The sequence below is a fragment of the Camelus dromedarius genome, chromosome 22, assembly GCF_036321535.1.
Source record: "Camelus dromedarius isolate mCamDro1 chromosome 22, mCamDro1.pat, whole genome shotgun sequence".
In the NCBI taxonomy this organism is placed as follows: domain Eukaryota; kingdom Metazoa; phylum Chordata; class Mammalia; order Artiodactyla; family Camelidae; genus Camelus; species Camelus dromedarius.
The window spans coordinates 25248124-25266987 of NC_087457.1; the positions used below are offsets into that span (position 1 = coordinate 25248124).

Genomic DNA, 18864 nt, shown 5'->3' on the forward strand with positions numbered 1-18864 from the left:
ATTACATTGTGAGTCAGTCACCCACTAACTTATCTTTTAAAGTTATCCATGTTTCAGACTGACATCAATTCGTAGCACCCACGTTTGAAATGTGATTTATTTTTCTGGAGATACCTCTTTCAAGAAGGAGTAAGACAAGGTAATGGTGATAGGAACACATATTTGATCATCCTTTTATTTAAAAAAAATCTGCACCTGCATTTCCATTCTGCAAATGATGACATAATTTCTCAATTCCAACTCTGACAGTGTTTCAGAGAATTTCCAATTAAAATATGAATAACAGATTATTCTGGGGCTAAATGAAGATTTTTAGGCCGAAAGGTAACATTTAGCAATGTTTTACTTTACATTTAATTTCACATCTAATGTAGAGTCACTTTAGAAAAAAAAAACAAAACCAAGGTTTAAATGTAAGTGCAAAAAATTGAGAAACAAGACTGATTTCCACAAATAAAAGTCTAATTATCCAAAGTCATCTGGGAACAAGATTTTCTACATATGTCCACTTCCTAGATAACACAGTTCCCAATGGGATGGGAGCCTTTTCCCATTGTATATTTCCTTGGTCTCTCATCAGCTTAGGGACTGGCTTGTCTACACTGGGCTTTCTGGGATATTAAAGTGGGTAGAGATGCTGCCCCTGTCCTCATTGCCCCAGCCTGCAGTGCTTCCCAAATGGCTTTGGTTTCATAACCCCTTTCTTTGATATCCATTGAAGAATACTTATTCTATCCTCTTAATTTGTTGTTTATATCAGCTATCACCTTGGAAAAATTAAAGAAACAATTTTATTAAAATTATTTATTAAAAGTAGTTTTTTAGAGGTACTGACTGAGAGAGTAGAGTTATCGTCTGTAGCATTAAAATTCAGGGAATGGGTGTTAATTATTAGTTTCACAGGTATATCCTGGAGGACTGAATTTACTGGAAGTCTAACGCCAAACTAAGGGAGATATTCCTGGGTTACTTAAAATAGATGGATGGCTTCTCTTTTCCTTTAACGATGGAAGAATTCTAGAAGAATTATTCCAAAATCAGAGGCAGAAGGTCTGTGTTTTAATGACACATCTAGTTGTAGACCTGAGTTCCATTAAGCAAGAGCGTGTTGTAGACATGTCATCATATTGGGAGTGGAGAGACTTAGAGTAAAGACCTCTGTTTCCAGCCCTGTCACCCACTAGTGGCATGGCTTTCGGCAGAAATTTGCCTTTCCTTTCATTTCATTCCCTTCCTTCTAATAAAAGGGAGTGCAGTAGTACAGTCATCCCTTGGTATCCGCAAGGGATTGGATCTAGGACCCTCCATGGATCCAAAAATCCATGGATGCTCAAGTCCCTTACATAAAATGGCGAAGTGTTTGCATATGGATAGGCACATCCAACCACAGACCTTAAATCACCTCTAGATTACTTACAATACGTAATGCAGTGTAACTGCTATGTAAATAGTTGTAAATACAATGTAATGCTATGTAAATAGTTTTGCTTTTTGGAGCTTTCTGGATTTTTTTTTTTTTTTTTTTACTATTTTCAATCAGCAGTTGCTTGAATCTGAGGATGCAGAACTCACAGATAGAGCCCGATGCTCTAAGCTCCTTCCAGCTCCAAAAGCCGTTCATCAACTCCCTGAGACACAGTGAGGGGCTGGAGATTACCAACAGGAACCTCTCCCAATAACAAATGATATAGAAAGGTAATTGTGATGCTCTGAGGAATGAAAGAAGTCTGTAAGTATGTAAGTACATAGTCCAATGATCTACTGTAGGTGATAAAATCTGAAAGGTACCATAACAATTATTCTTCTCATAACTGATGCCACTGATATAATATTTTAAAATTAAGCTCCTTAAGTCTAAACGCTAAACTATTCACCCTTTTCAAGTTAAATGTATATATACACATGCATATGTGTATTCCCAAGTCAACAAGAATACCTTAAAAGTATTCTGGAACTTCAATTAGATTATACCCTTTGGGTCTGTTGGTTGAAACTGACTTGGCCTGTGGATGCCTCTGTTGGGAAGTTTGTTATGCAAGTATTTGGGTACAGTCATCAGTAGACTCTAGTTATGGGATCAAGACCAGGGGTAAGAGCTCTGGTGGTGAAGAGAGTATAAAACTCGCTTTGGTAGACTTGACCCCAAGGTAAGTAGGAACAAGAAAAAATTAGGTCAAGGGATTGAGAGTATTGAATTCACGACCTACAAATTGTAAATGGAAAGTTTCCTTCAAAGAAAGACCCTTTTTATGATAAGAGCACAGTTCAATGCAATTACACAGTTAGGATTCATCTGTGTTCCTCCTCTTCAACTTGACCCAGATTCCATTACTTGGACGAAGAATCAGCTCTCCTGCCAGACCAAGTTCTTCTCTCTTTTGGTTGGATTCTACCCAAAAATGCCTCAGAATGCAAGAAAGAATGGTCTTTTCTTCCATGATGGCAAACTTTTGACCTTCAAATTAATGTAAACACCAACATTTTAATGATGGATATATCTCAAATGTGAGAAACCACAAGTTCTATTAGAGGAAGCAAGCAGTTTTATGTTTTCACAATGATCCCCGAGAGAATCAAAATCACTTCAGATGCTTGTTAAAAATGAAGAATCATGAGTGCCCTGACCTGCTCCCATCCAGTGCGTCTGAGTAGCTGGGGTGGGCCAGGTATTTGTAGTTTTGCAAAATCCCAGGTGGATCCTGGGCTATTCAAGCATGAGAATCGCTACTCCAGATTGCTTTCTTATTTGGGTCTTTAATTTACTATAGAGTCACTAAATCAGCTTCGGGTTCATCCATTTAAACCTGGCCTGATTTTACAAATACCTGCATTTGCATAAATGATAAAATGCTAGAGATTCTAAAGCCAAGAGTGTTTATAACGCATGGTGATGTGCCTTCATTTTGTTTAAGCACTTCAGCTGGCCCTGTGGTAAGCATTTTGTGGTTTGGTTTTGCAAAATGCAATTCTGAAAAGTAACACACACAGAAATGAGGCTCAATGTAACCGTTATAAATAAGTTGTCTACCATATGACATATATTCTGTTTCAATCCAAAAGCTACAACATTTTCAAACTCTGCCTTGACGCTGATGAGGCTTTGTGTTATGGGCTAAATTGTGTCTCCCTCAAATTCATCCACTGAAGTGCTAAACTTCAGTACCTCACAGTATGACTGTATTTGGAGATCGGACCTTTCAACAGGTAATTAAATGAAAATAAGGTCTTATGGGTGGGTCCTAACCCAATCTGACTGGTGTCCCTATGAAAAGAAGAGTTTAGGACAGAGACACACACACAGGAGAGACCACATGGAGGCACAGGGAGAAGACCATTGACAAGCTAAGGAGAGGTTTCCAAAGAAAGCAGTCCAGCTCACACCTTGATCTTGGACCCTGAGCCTCCAGAATTGGGAGAATTTAAGTTCCTGTGGTCTCAGTGTGGTACTTTATTATAGCTGCTCTCGCAAACGAACACACTTTATGACAGCCGTATTTTAAAATAATCACGTATAGTAAAGTGGAGGGAAAAGGGAGCCGGTTTTTTAAAAGATTGTTGCATGTGGGACACCACATCTCAAGAAATTTTTGTGAGCCTGAAAGGTCACACCTGTTCTGATGGATACAAACCTATACAGTTGCGGGGTCCAGCAGAGAAGGGCACGTATGCGTATGAATGGCGTCCTTTCGAGTTCTCGGGCAAGAACCGTTCTGGCACGAATTCCTCAGGATCAGGGAAGTATCTTGGATCTCTGTGCAGTGCGTAGGGCACGATGATTACTTGAGAGCCTTTCACAATTTTGTAACCCCCTGTCAGGAAGTAGAAAATAAGCCATGAGGATGGGGCAAGACAGACATTAAAATAATCTGCTGTCCCTACTATTCAAACAACAGAATTCTTACCAACGTCACAGTCTTCATTCAGATTACGGGCAAAGAAGGGAACAGGAGGGAAAAGGCGAAGGCTCTCCTTAATAACACATTCCAAGTATTTAAGTTTCTTCAGGTCTTCCAAGGTAGCAGGACGATCAGACTTCCCTGGTTTTAAGTAAATGCATGGGATAAGCAATCAGAGAATTATCTGAGCTTGGAGGATGGGACGTCAGCGAATACACTCATCAAAACACTGAATGTTAAAAACCTATGGCTAAAGGAGGATTCCTATTACCCATAATCAAAATAAAATGAGACATGTTTGGTAAAAGAAACGAGACACCAGAGGTCACAATTGGTGAGATCCCATTTGTAGGAAGTACTCCGAACAGGTAGTAAATCCTTAGAGACAGACAGCAAAGTTGCGGTTGCCAGGGGTGTGGGGAAAAGGGGAGTGGAGTGGCTGATTAATGGGACAGGGTTCCTTCCGGGTGCTGGGACTCGGATGACATCACTACTGACAGCGTCTAGGACTGTTCACCTGCGTATTACTGGTTGTGTAATAGAAATTCACATCCCATCAGCTTTACACACCTTTTCACTCATCTGTGGCCATATGCAACGCTGTATGAAGCAGTTTTCCTGGACCTCTCGAACTAATGTCACCTGCTCCTCTCTGCTCCCAAACAGCACCTTCTTCACATCACTCAAGCACACAGCCATGACTCGATGCTTTACGTACATATGTCTGCTTCCTCTGTTACGCAGCGGGACCTCAGACAGTCACATTTATCTGGGCCTCCCGAGCATCCACCCCAGGGCAGTCACATGCCAGGCAATGAGCAGATACCTGTACTCTGTAAGTGATGGGTAAGGCCTCGCTAAGAAGACCGGTACGGGAGGGGATCCCATGTGGGAGCCTTCCGGCTTATGTGGAACAGGGCCTACTGCACATTCTTAATGAGCAAGAACAGCATTTGCTCTGGTGGACGTGATACCCACAGTGTAACTAGTGAGGGGGCCAAACATACCAAATATTTCCTCCAGTTCATTGTCCACTTTTTTCTGGACTTCTGGATAAGAACCCAGTAGATATAAGGACCAGTTTACTGCAGCTGCGGTTGTGTCGTGGCCCTACAAATGTTAAGGAAAAAATGACTTACCAGCAGAGTTGCACTGAGAGGATTAGGAGAGAGAACTATTTTGAACTGTCTCTGGATTTGACAGCTGCACTGTGGCTCCAAACATAACAAATTAACTGGGTACAGGATTGCACCTTGGTGAGAAACCAACAAGCAAATAAAACAGTCCCTTCAAAGGGGAGGTTCGTGCTTAAAGAGACGTTTCAACACTGTACAGAGATGCGTACGTAGTGAGAAGTGGCTGGGCTGTGCTCATAAGGGGGCATTCCAAGGGGACTGGGTGCTCTAGACTCTTTTTAAGGGAAAAAATGTCGGACTTTCATGGGCCAACTTTCCAGATCTACTTCCAGCATCTGTAAGGTAGGCTTTACCTGTCGATGCTGGACACCAGGCAGTGTGCGTGTGTTCTGAGTAACATCCTCAAGAAGTTGATAAATAAACCTCATGCAACACTTCCTGAGCTTTTAGGCAAAATACTAAGTACTCTGCAGAAACTAACTCCATTCTTCATCAGAGAAACTCCATGAACTCCTTGATACAGCTATTCACATTTTCAATGTTAACAGACCAAAAACAGTTTTTACATTTACATGAGTTCTTCAGAAAAAAAATATACTTAGAAAATCAAAAATACTATTATAGCTCTATGAATAAGGCTTTTAGGGGAACTAGAGAGAAAACAAATTATCTCCTCTATGGAAGACCTCACTTTTCCATTTTCCCTGTGTGACACAAGCGATGGTTTTCATTTTTCTTTGGCTAGAAATCTCCAAAGCACTTGTTTCATAAAACAGCTCCTAAGATGGTTTGAGGCTTATTCTGCAATTTTTAAAAATGTATATATTTGATGAGTCTCTGATATGGGTGTGCCGTTGCCTCTTCTCATGCTTGCTGTGTATTTACCGAAACTACTCTGAACTCCAAAAATCTGGCCCATTTCACTCAGTTGTTTACCAGAGTCACAGAAGGAAGTGCTCTTGCTAAATAGTTTTTAATAACTTCCCTTGAATTTATAAGCGGACGCCTGATCCAAATGTGTCAGAGAAGTCTGCTGAACTTCCTGTTTCAATTGGTCTGATAGCCGAAGAACACAGGATGAAGCAAAGCATAAAGTACAAAGTTTGCAGACGCACAGTGCAGGGACAGGGCCGGGCAGCAACCTTCATATGGAGGGTCTGGCACCTGGGCATGAAAGGCATGGCGGGGACAGCCTGCCTCTGCCTCGAGGAGGGGGTCACGAGATGACAGTCACACGTGGTATGGCCTCCTATTTGACGCGGAAAAGGAAAAGTAGAATTTCAAGGAATGCTGGAGCTGGAAGAAAGAGATCATTAGTCTGGCTGTTTTCGTGAAGGTGAGAGGTTTCATCCTTCTGGGAGAAGGATGTGTGTGCACGTGCACGTGTGTGTATGCGTGGATTTGAGTGTGTGTGCACATGGGGATGTGTGCATGTGCGTGCAGGCTGGAGACGTGAGACAGGCTCTCCACTTCAACATCGAATACTAATAGCCAGTGTCACGCTTCCCGTGTGCCAGGCACGAGTCTCAGTGCACTTTAAGAAGTCATTAATCTAATCGTCATAACTATTCTGTGAGGCCCATGCTGTAACAGTGAGGACACCGGAGCCCAGAAAGCCTGGAGGAGGTGCCCGAGGTCCCACCTCTAGGACAGGTTAGAGCTGGGATTTGGCCCCAGAGCCTACATGCTTAACACCTCTCCATTTTTTTAGCTAATGTAGATGTCCATTTTCTGCATAAAACTTCTTTTCAATAAAATGCTCTGCTTAAAAAAAGATGTTAAAAACCACTGATGTAGTCCATCTCTCTATTTTAGACGCAGGGGAAGTGTGACAAAGATCCAGGATGGCTGGCACCATCTCATACAGCTAGTGAGCATGGAGCCAGAATGAGAACTCGGTCTAGGGACCCCTGACCCAGCTGGCCTTCCTCCGCTGTGCCCCGGGCACCGAACCCACATGGCTGCAGGCAGAGCAGCTGACACCACCCACTGCTTTCCTCCACTTCCAGATTACCAGGTGGTGCTTTTGAAAACCACTTCTTCATCTTTATTTGGCAATCCACACACTGAGAGATTCTCTCTTTGTAACATTTAATGCTAGAGTTAGTTTTTGTAAAAACTGTACCCTTTTTTCCCGTGATTTGAAGACCAGAAATCCCTTTAGAATCACAAACTAGTTAAACTCTCTATGAGAGCGCCTTACTGTGGTCTTCAGTTAGGGCAGCTCCCAGCAGGAGCCAAGCGCTCCTTTGCTAGACCTTCGGGAAGGAGACAGTCCGGGGACAGACTTGTGGGTTTCAGAGACTTTTTAAAAAGCATGAAGCACTATAGGGAACTGAGAGCAATTTCTGGCTGTTGTTCTGTTTGGAAAAGTCTGACGGGTTTCAGGTTTTCTTGAGAAAACGTTGTGTGTGCTGCTGTCCCCATCATGAGTCAAAAGCTTTTTCTGAAGAAGGAAGTTGATCTGGTGCTTAACCAAGCTCTGATATTTTCTCATTTCTAATTATAATGACTCTTCCTCAGTTATATGATAAAGATTAAAAAAAAAAAAAAAAGGGAATTGGTTTAAAAATACCCAGAAAATAACATGACAATAGAAAATACCTCAAACATAAAGGTGTCAACTTCTTCTCGAATTTCTTCATGACTTAGCTTGTTTCCTTCATCGTCCGTCACATTTAAAAGCAAGTCAAGAAAAGCCCTGCATTTATTTTTGCGCGTCGGAAAGTCCTTGTCATCCCATTTACCCTCTTCATCTCTCTTCATTTCGTTGGCCCGTTCGGTGATGACCTGTGTGATTTAAACAATCCCATGCTTTTGTTTGGAATTTGTTGTAGCCTCATAATGCATTTTCCTCTGAAAATATACTAGCTTCTTTAACTGATTTTTTCCCCTAAACTTTTCCTCTTCTGTCTAACTCAACAATAACTGAGGCTCTCATGAAAATATAGTAAAGCTTCCTGTTAACACTTCAGGGCATTTTTGGATAAGCCTTTTGGAAACAAATTTCATGTCAGACAAATTCAGAACACGCAAGTGTTATTTTTGCCATCTCCAACTCGGCAACAGGGTGTGTAGTCCACTAAATGGTGCCCTAGAGATTGGAATGAGCTAATGAGAAAAAGTTTAGGTGGTGGAGAGAACGCAGTCATTATGCAATAGACTAATTATAGATCACTCTAATTACAGGTTGTGCTGGAGAAAAGAAACAGCGGGTTGATCAGTCAGTTCACACTACGTGCGTGGCCGTTCCTTTTGCCTGGAATTCCTTCTTCAGATGCCAGCATGGCTGGCTCCCTCCCGCCTTTAAGGTCTTGGCACTTTTTCAGACTGTCAGAAAGACCTTCCCTGATCACTGCTACCTGGTCCCTGGCATTTACCGTCTTCCTAACCCTACTTTATTTTTTTCCATTTCACTCACCACCTGATACCGCATTATATTTGCTCTATAATCTAGTACACAACTCCAACATGTCATCCATGTGGCAGCAGATTTGTCTTTGCTCGTTGACTTAATTCCAACCTCTAGAACACTGCCTGGCATTTGAAGAATGTTCGTTCAATCTTTCTTGAATGAATAAAAGAATTAAAGCCCATAAACTTAATTTGGTTATACATTTCAGCTTTCTTCTCCTATCAGGCAGTTGACCAAACCTGCTAGTGAGTGGTTTGAATGAATAGACCCTGAGTGCTTTGAGGACAGAAAAACATATCTCCTTTCATTCTTGGTGGAACCCCAGGTGCCTGGCACTCAGTGTGCAATTTTCAATATTTATTAAAGGAATAATATTGTCCATCCAAGTTGTAATTCATTCATTATTGATATTGATGTCAATGCATGTAATTTGAGGAAAAATGTGATTATAGTTATAAAATACAAACTGTCGGTCATTCTCCTACTGCCCAGCCATGGAGATTACTCTCTCCTCCCCCGTGGCCAACTCAACCCAACGTCTCATTCACCTGACATCTCCTGACTTGGTGCCCCAGGATCTGTTGGTGATCGGCTGTACCTCGCCGTCAGGAAGCACTTCCATTATATTTTAAACCAAAGTCTACAGCAAAGGGAGAATATATTTAACCTGGCACTTCTATCAGTGCACTTAAATCATAATTTAATGTATATTTTAAATTAAATATTGCTTTGTTAAAAACACATTTTTAACACACGACTGACATCCTGTGTCTAAAATGATATCACCATCTCCTTGTTATTTTTGAATTGGGAGTAAAACTCGTAGTATCTAGTTAATTTTAATCTTTTCCAAGTTGAGATACAGCTATAAATGCCCTTTGCCTTTGAAAATGACTGCCTAATCCAAACATTTTCAAGAAGGCTCTTGTAACACAGCTCTTTGTCTCTTCTTTCTTTTACTAGCACCCTGTTTGTTAACAAATGTTTATAGTTCATATCACATTTTGTAATTTTTTTAAATAGACAAGCTCCTCTACTAGAGGTCTTACTTATTACGATGTTTCTAACGCTTGGTACAGTGCTTGGCACCTAACAAGTGTTTAATTAATATTTGGTGAATATATCATCAAAATGTACTCATGCTGGCTACTTTTTCCCATTATTCTTCAACTTTTATGTATTTTTTAAAAAAATTTTTTGGGGGGAAGGTCATTGTCTATTTATCATTAGAGTTTTTTTTGGGGTTTTTTTTGGCAGAAGTACTGGGGATTGAACCCAGGGCTTGATGTGTGCTCTCCACCATTTGAGCTATACCCTCCCCCCAATTCAACTTTTATTTTATGTGATGCAGACTCCAGGGTCCTTCACAGGTTATGTTAACAAAACATAACAATCATGGACTTAGAAGAGACCTGGAAATGGAGGTGGGGATGGCTGCACAACAAGGTGAGTGCACTTAACGGCACTGAATTGTACATTTAAAATGGCTAGAATGGTAAATTTTATGTTGCATATATTTTACCACAATTTTAAAAAAACAACAAAAAAACAAGGACTTACACTGTTGGTAAAATTATGTAGGATCTTTAGGCTCCTTTTTTGCTCCCGCCCTTCTTTAAACATACAGAACAAAAAGTCAAGCCAGAGCCAGGGTGTCTTCATTCTCTGATGTATCGAGTCACTCATCCTATAAACCGGATAAAATTACATCAGCTGATACATCGAAAATGTGTATTTCTTGAGCACCTATTTGATGCCGGGTGATACGCAGGAATGAGGGTGATTAGTCTGAAGGGCTGCTAAAAGCGCCAAGCTTTATGCTCAACCACGATTACATGGGTTGTTACATATCCAGTGAAGCTTAAAAATTTAATGGAATTTTAGGAATGAAGAATCCTTTATAACACATCCTTAGTAGATGGCCAGCTGATCTCTGCTTCTGTTTCTCCAGGGAGAGTTCTTGACCTTCCCGGGCTGCCTGTGGCTTTGTACCACAGGTTGGCACGAAACCTGCCTCTTTTTAATGTCCACTCATTTGCTTGATCACTCGTCTGGAGTGCCAGGAAACAACAGGTTGCCCTCTTCCACGGAGAAGTCCATCGGCCACACTGCTCTCCCGAGCGCCGCCCTCATCATTTCCAGTGCAAAGCAGAAAGACCTCGACACCATCTCCATCTTCACCACCAGCTCTGAGGCCAAGTCTCCAGAAGACACCTTTCCTGGCCACTCAGTCTGTTAAACGTATCCCCGTTTTCCTCTCATATCAATTTGATCTTTTCTTTCCAAGCAATTATTCTAATCTGTAAGTTTATATTCATCTGCTGTAACACCTGTCTCCCCTGCTATTCCGTCTGTTCTGTGTGCTCCTACACAACTAGTCAGTATGTTGTGCAGTGACTAATAGATGCTCAATATTTATTAAAATGATGTGAGATGAGCAGTGGACTTAAAGATGGGATACATCAAGTCAAATCCTGGCCCTGCCTCTTAATAGCTGAATAGTCACAAGCAATTTTAAAAGTAGAGTTGATTATTTCAATTAAAAAATACTACCTACTCAGAACAGAAATACAGGAAAGGAGAATGAGTCACAACAAAAACAAAACACAATCAGAAAGAGAACAACACTTACAAAACAACAGTGCCCACAGCTAACATTTTAGTGTAGTGTCTTCTAGCTTTTTTCTGTGAATAATTTCTTATACCCAGTGGTAATCAAACTACCAAAAAAATTGTTTGTATATCTTTCTTTTATCACTGAACATCATAATGTAATCTCTTGATAATTATAAAATAGTCATTTAAAATCACTGCATAATCTGGATAGGCCATAACTTACACAACGATTCCTCTGCTGTCGGAATACATGCTTAAAATGATGAGGTTAATTTTTAGTATAATGTTTCACTTTGAAATGATGAAAAAGATACACTACAGACAGAAATTATTAGCAATAATTTTTTTAAAGCTCTAATCAATAATAATTTTAGAAACAATCAAGAGGACTTTATTTACCTATAAACTGCTCGAACATACTCGGAATCACCGTTACTTTGAGCACCAATATTCTTCCCCATGGCTGTTTCTGTAAAACACAGTGAGAAGCAACCATTCAGTTCATGCGCATCTCTTGTGTACATTTCCCCATGGCAGACCCTTGAAAAAAGGCACCTGAAAAAAGCCATGTCCCATTCTGTCCGATATACTTTAGAATCGCTCTTTGCCCTCTTCTCTTATCCCAGTTCCCGCCCTTCCTTCCCTCTGACCTTCCAGGCACGTTGGCTCTGTGACTGCTCGGTTCAAAGTCCTGTGAATGGCTCTGGAGTCCAAGTGGCTAATTTAGCAGCAGGACCACCCAGAAGACCCCAGCGTCCTTCCTGGTCCCCTCATTCGCCTTCCCCCGCGAACTGTTATCTCCGATTTGAGCCATTTTATCTTTACCGCCTAACTTTAAAAACAAATCAATGAGACTTACCACAGATTATATCTAAGGCACAAAGAGTGATGTAAAAAAAGCAGTTAAATGCTTCTTGGTTAACGTGTTTTTCAAGTTTATTAACCAAAATATTTGCTTGTTCATTCATGACATCTAAGAAATCTTCCAGAATTGCAAAATGGAAAGTAGGTGTTAACATCTTTCTCCTAGAGCGCCACTTGTTTCCAGTACTAGAAATACAATACATGGTTACAAATAAAAAAGCAACATCTGAAACAAATAAAATATAAATAGTCAAGTCACCAAATTCTCCAGAAATAGCCTAATTTACAGATTCTCAAATGCTTTGGTCAGAATGACAAAGTCTCATGAATAGGCATAGAATGTGGATACTTTGGATACTGTTCTATATGACATGTATAAGAGGGTACTCATTAAAAATGGAAACATTTCAGAATTTTTCTCAATTTCTCAGTTCTGAGGTTCTAAAAATTAGAATTTTTTTCTCCGCTCTATCAGTGCCTTAGTCCTCAGAGATCCACCTGCTCCATGATTTAATCTCTCTGGTCTTTCAATTCTCCAAAGTGCCCACAAGAGTCACGGATGGAGACCCATTTCTGGATGCAGCTCGAGGACTGAAGTTACTGTGCTCGATATATTTCTCTGGGGCCGACTGCTTTTGTCATTGGATTTTCACAATTTCCCTGCTCCAAAGTCGCCTTTGCTTTACTCCATTCATACCTCACTACCTCCTCATTCTTCTTGGAAGACTGGGCATTACCATTATTGAACGCAGTGACTGGAGAGTACCATCACCCTGGACTCCTGTCTGTCAAAGGCCCATTGTTAGCTGGACTTTTCCTTCCAGCTTCTCCCACACTTCCTGATAGCACATTACTACCTTGTGTCAATTCCTGAAATAACAAGTTACCCATGGAAGTAACAGTTCCCACAAGACAGCTTTACAAATTTCCACTGACATACCTTGTAAGAAGTCCTAGGCCAAGCCACGGTTCTAGGAATTTGTACATAGAGGATTTGTCGATGTGCTTTGAACTAGTTAAAATTACCTTAGAAAGAGAAAACAATAGTTAGAGATACAGACATCAAAATGACCTCAATTATAAGAATCCCCGGCTAGAACACAACTACTTTTTAAAGCAACATTTCATAACCGTTATTTCTCTTTGATTCATTTTCCTTCTTGTGCTTCAAAGAAATTCAGTTAGAGTTCTCAACATAAAACTTTCATTCAGTCTTGAGGACTAAATGGAGTTGAAAGAAAAGAAACTGCCCATGATGATTCCCTGGTACTTGCTATGAACTGGGAACCAAGTAGCTTCATTTATTGAGGGGAGCGGGGGAAAGGCAGGTGAAACTGGAGGGTGAGCACACCTAGGGAGATGGAAATCACAAGTTCATTTTCAAGTATGTTGCCTTGGAGACAGTCAAGTTGCCACAGTCCGAAAGCAGCTGTGAAGCTCAGGATAAATACTTGAGCTAGAGGTACACATTTGAGTGTCTCCAACATGTGAGTAACGTTGGAAGCCATGGGTACGATCAGGTCATGTGGAGTCAGGGTGAAGTCGAAAGAATGAACATTTAGGATTAAGCCCAAAACGCTGCCCAAGCTTCTTACTTGAGTCCCCGACTCTGGACAGATCTCTACTCACATCCACCAAATCTGCTTCTACAAGTCAGCAGTGGCTGAAATCCTAGGCCTGATCCTCTCATTATCTGCTCTGAACCAGGATGCTAGAGTTGATATAAGAGAAACGCCAACATTTTCACCACAATAATAGACAGACATACCCTAGCGCGGATCCCTAGGAACTTCTGTCTAATTTTGTTCCATGAAGGGAAGCTCTGTTTATCCCATTTTTACTCCCTGATCCAAATCCTGTTCTCCTCAAACCACAAAATAATCTCTCCAGTGTCTTAATAATAAGTAAAGGGTATACAGTCTTTTTTGAGGAGTAACTTCAATAGCACCGATGAACGATATCTGCCCTCTCATTATCAGATTAGCATTCTCTTTTAGGAAAATTAATTTGGAATAAAAAAAATGTATAATGGATATAGTATGAGGCTGAAAAACTAGAGGGAAATAGTCATATTTTATTAATCTTATATTTTTAGAATCTTAAAACAGTGCCTGGCAGAAAGCATGTGCCCACCTTGTAGAACAATCTATTCATGGTTCTATTAGTCAATATCCTTCTTCAGACTTAAAAAAAAAAAAGGGAAAACAAATATATTGGGATGTGATAAATGTGTACAGACACCTAGAGATGCTCTTCTCTTGAGGATTCAGACTGCATCTGAAAAGCATTCGCTGACAGCTACAGAGTCTAAAATATTTAATGGAATGCTCAATGTACTGAATTCAATTAGATACAAAGACACAGCTACTATGTCTGTTCTAATGAGCTTCTCACGCCTTCTGATACACAGTGGAATATTGATCACCTTGGCCACTTACACACCTCCACATTCTCTGCATTATAAATGGCCACCAGAGGTACAGGCCCAAGCCAGAGCGTCAGGAGTGGCAGGTTTCGGTATTCTTCAGTGCACTCAATTATTTGCTGAAAAAAATCTGGGAGAAAACATTTAATCTTAAAATCAATTGAGATAAGAATTTTGGAATAAGTTCCTTATTGTATCTTTTTTTTTTTTTTTTTTAACTTTAGGCAAGTCACTTAATATCTCCCAGGGCTCTCATATCTTAAAACTAAACCACATGGCCCCTATTAAATGATTTAATGATGAGGATAATTTAATTGAATTATGAACAGGATAACATTTCTAATACCTGTGAAACAAACTGGCTAGCTGTGAAATGCCAGACGTCAGACACGTTCACAATGAGCCTCACCACGTGAATTTCCCAAGAACCCTGGGCTCCCACCTTTCTCCAGGCCAGGTTTGATGCTGCCCTTCTGTGAGAAGAAAAACCTGCCCTCCCTCTCCAGCCCTGGTGGACGCTTCCCTTCCACTCTTGAGAAACGCTCCTGTCCCACAAATCCTTCGACTTCTCAAAGGTCTCAGGGCCTGGAAAGGCTCTCTCCTCTTTATGGGAAACTCCATCCTTACTGCTTTTTGTCTAAAACACCTACCTTTTCTTCAAGTATTGTCTTAAATGTGATTTCCCTGGGGAGTCTTCTCTGATACTTCTAATCATGAGAAAACTGCAGACAAGCCTAAGCTGAGAAACAGCCTACAAAACACCTGACCAGTACTCAACAGAAGTGTCCAGGCCATTCCAGACATGAAAAAATCTCAGAAATGATCACAGATTAGAAAAGACTAACAAAGGGGAACTCAACATCAAAGCACTACCCGAGATCTTGGACTGGGTCCTGAAACAGGACAAGGATATTGCCGGGAAAAGTTGTGAAACTCAAACAAGGGCTGTAGTTTTGTTCATCATATTACACAAATGTCAGTTTTCTACTTTCGATAATCATACTAATTATGTAAGATATCACCATGAGCGAAAGCTGGGTAGAGGGCATAAACGAACTCTGTACTATTTTGCAACTTTTCTGCAGATCTAAACCTTTGAAAAGAATATGGGAGTTTTATTTTTTTGAAGCTGAAGAGCAAGAAGTAAGCTGGGGGAAGATTTTAAAAAATATTTTGTTTGTAGGGGACGAGCACATACACACAGATACATAAATAATTGGCTTGTGACTGTCTTTTCTCTAATGCTGAAAAAAAGTGTTTGCAACTTAACAGTCCCTGTGGTGGGACTGGGTTTAGAAATGTGACCAAAAAAATTGTAGAAGAGCTGTCATGGTGAATATCAGAGTCAATGAACTAAAAAGAATTACTGAGCAGCCTTGAGGACAATACAGGGATTAGGCAGGGACATTTTGTAGTCAGTCCTATTACAGGTCCAGAAATGAGAATGAAGATGCTGGAAGTAGTTTGGGGGGGCATGGGAGAGTCTATATTTCTACATAATTATCTTTAATACTCTAAAGCCTTAGGGCAGAAGGGGAGGTTGTCTCTGCTTTTAGTATTAGCCAAGATGATTTTTTTGCAAATGCGGTTTTCATATATCCAATGTGTTGTTGAATCACTTGTGACGTTAGTCACATTGATGTTTGGCTGGTGAAAAAAATTTACTTGGATTTCTTCTGCCCCAAAATACATTCAATATTTTGGTAAACACTCTCCCATGAAGCTTCATTGTATTCTTGTGAGGTTAAAATGACAGTATTATTTTTCTTTGGTGAAACAGAAGTGGAAAAGAATGAATCCCTCAAGCTTCGGAGTTCAATGTTTAGCCTGTAAAACTACTAGTAAACAATGAATCTGAGGGTGCACTGGGGTCTGGTCCTGGGCTCATTTTAAAATATGTCCTGTTGGGCAAATCCTTTCAGCTCTGGCCATCTTCATGTATACACCCAGGAAAATAACCCGCTCTCATCAAATTCACCCTCCCCAATGGGGGGGCTGCAAATACCAGATACTTTTGAGAGCTTTCTAACTTAAAATGATTCTCTTTCCATCAACAAAGATAGTATAAAACTATCTCTTCAAAAAGATGATTTCAGTTTTAAAAATTCACTCATAAATAAGAGTTTCTGAAACTTGCTGTGTGAGTTTGCAAGAAGGCCTGGCCATGAGTTTTGTTATCATGTAACCTCCTTAAAAGAGCTAAAATATGAAAGGAATCAAAGTTGTGGTCAAGTCTTGTGAAGGCTTGGGGAAAGGCCTCAAGGGAATCACAAGCCCCTTGTTGGAAAGAGAGAGACCCTTTTAAGCCCCGCTTAAAGTTTCTGCCCTCAAGACTTTAACAGCCAAGACAGACGCAGAGGCAGCGGTGTTTTGAGACCGGAGCCGCTAGGAGGTGGGAAAAGAAGAAGCGAAAAAGCAGAACAAAAATTTAGAATTACTGCAATCTATGCTGCACATACAGAAAAAGTTCGTTTGGAAGAAGGGGCACTAGCAATTTTGTCCGGGGTCACAGCGGAGCGGGGTGGAACTGAGACTCCCTCGTCTAGCGGGTGACAGATTCTCCGCTCTCCCTGCGGCCGCACCTCAAGTACCGGTGTCCGCGCTGCGAGGGGGCCGGCGGGGCGGCGCGGCCCGGAGGCCCCCAGCCCTCGGGGGGGGGCGGGGGGGGACACGGCCGGCCTGGGCGCCGTCCCTTACCTCTTGCGTCCGGCTTTACCATCAGCGCGTGTCCCAGCAAGGGGTAGGCGCCCTCCAAAGTCGGGAGGGCACGCAGCTGCTGCCACTTCCACGCGTAGCTCGTCACCATCTGCAGGAGGTTCAGGGTGAGGGTGACGCCCGCCAGGGAGACGGCGCACAAGCCGCCCCAGAGCAGCAGCTTCTGCCCGAAGCCCAGCATCCACAGCGCCAGCATCGCGCCGGCCGCCGCGTTGCGCGCGGGCTGAGGCTGCGGGGCGGGGTGCGCGCGCGGCCGGCGCCGTCCGGCCCCGGGAGTTCAAGTGCTCCGGCCCTGGGAGGAGCTCCAGGCCGGGGCCGACGCGAGCGGCGGGCGGCAGGGCGCCGGGCGCTGGGGGAGCCGGAGGAGGTGGCGCCAGGCCCGCTCACTTCCCCCTGCGGCCGGGGGTGGGCACAGGCCTGGCCTCCCTGAAGCGAGGACCGCCCCGGCCCTCTGCACAGGGTTGGAGCCTCCGAGGCTCCGCGACAGAGCACCGCGGGGGTTGTCACCCAGCACGGCCACAGCCTACGCAGTGAGCACCGACCCCTGCTTCAAGCGGAAACGAAAGTCCGGAAAACGACCTCATCGCTCCTTAGGCTGTGCTGATGTAAATAAAGGCACGTAGGTGGGCGGAGTGGAAGGATAATGAAGGTGAATTGAATGCAGCTTAGTGATGGAGAGGCGCCCTGGGGCCAGAGTTCGCTTACCTTTGAGTTCTACGTCCCCGCTGCTGGGAGCGGGACCGTTCGGGCTGGGTTGAGCAGGATGTTTTAAAATTGAAATAAAGAAGCATTTGGTTAGAAACTCAGTCTTTGGAGCTCATTTTTTTCCCCCGCTGGGTATCTAACCTCGCTTCCTTGCACGTGGGGCTGTGGTCCACTCTGCTGGGACTGGCTGCCTGCCTGCCTGCTCGGAGGTGGGTAGCATCCTGGCTTACGCATCAGGTTCACTCTGGGCAGCTACCTACTTTGATCTAGAGTAGCCTTAGGGGCACGACCTTAAGGGCATCGAATGGCTGATTGCGACAAGAGAGAGCAAGGTTGTAAGGCTGTTGTGATCTAAATATTTTACAAAATATTTTCGGGACCAAGAAAAGCCAGCACCCAAGAGAAGATAGGGGTAGATAGGAGAGGATGGAGGTCGAAATCTCTGAAACAGGTTGTAGACTGAAATAAAATCACACAACGTGAGAGCTGTGAGTGAAGTTTTATTTGGGGCGAAATAAGGAGTGCAGCCTAGGAGACAGCATTTCAGGCAGCTCTGAATACCTGCTCCAAAGTGGGGGAGGGGAGAGTCAGTATTATATATGATTTTAGTGAAGGGGGTTCCATGCAGTCAAGCACACATTTAGGCAGACGCTTGCTGCTAGTCAGGAGGAGCAAAGGTCAGCAAAAATGATTTTAGTGCTTTTCTAGATATGAGGATATCCAAGAATTAGGGCTCATAAAACCTCCTGAAAATATCTAGCTATCTGAAGGCCTGTTCTGTAAGCTTTCCCTAGAACATAGATTGCCTGATTCCTGATCTCCACCCTGAACTCCTTTCAGGGAGTGTCAAAGGTGAGCAGCTGCAGCGGCTCGTGATTTAATCCAAGCAGAGATAGATGACGAGGGATTTTTAGTCGGCAAGGTGGATAAGCGATGCCGGGAGAGGAGGGTTTGATAGAGGAGTAGTTATGGAGAACTCCCAGAAAGAACAAACCACTGAGCCTGCAGAAGGAAACAGTAAAGGCAGTGAGAAGGCTGCCCCAGTTCTGCCCAGGGGCTGTGTTCCCTACCAGTTTCTCTCTTTTCTCCAGG

At 42.5% G+C, this 18864-nt stretch overlaps 1 protein-coding gene across 1 annotated transcript; it reads right to left on the reverse strand.

Annotated features, from left to right (window-relative positions):
• Positions 1 to 143: 143 nt before the first annotated feature.
• Positions 144 to 17626, reverse strand: LOC105102385 (cytochrome P450 4V2). The gene is made up of 11 exons (XM_031440261.2): positions 17050 to 17626; positions 14370 to 14482; positions 12868 to 12953; positions 11923 to 12113; positions 11463 to 11532; positions 10008 to 10134; positions 7637 to 7822; positions 4904 to 5006; positions 3903 to 4037; positions 3630 to 3809; positions 144 to 2455 (listed from the first exon to the last, which is right to left on the reverse strand). The coding sequence occupies exons 1-11, from the start codon at positions 17261 to 17263 to the stop codon at positions 2283 to 2285; spliced, it is 1578 nt and encodes a 525-aa protein (XP_031296121.2). The 5' UTR covers positions 17264 to 17626; the 3' UTR covers positions 144 to 2282.
• Positions 17627 to 18864: the final 1238 nt, after the last annotated feature.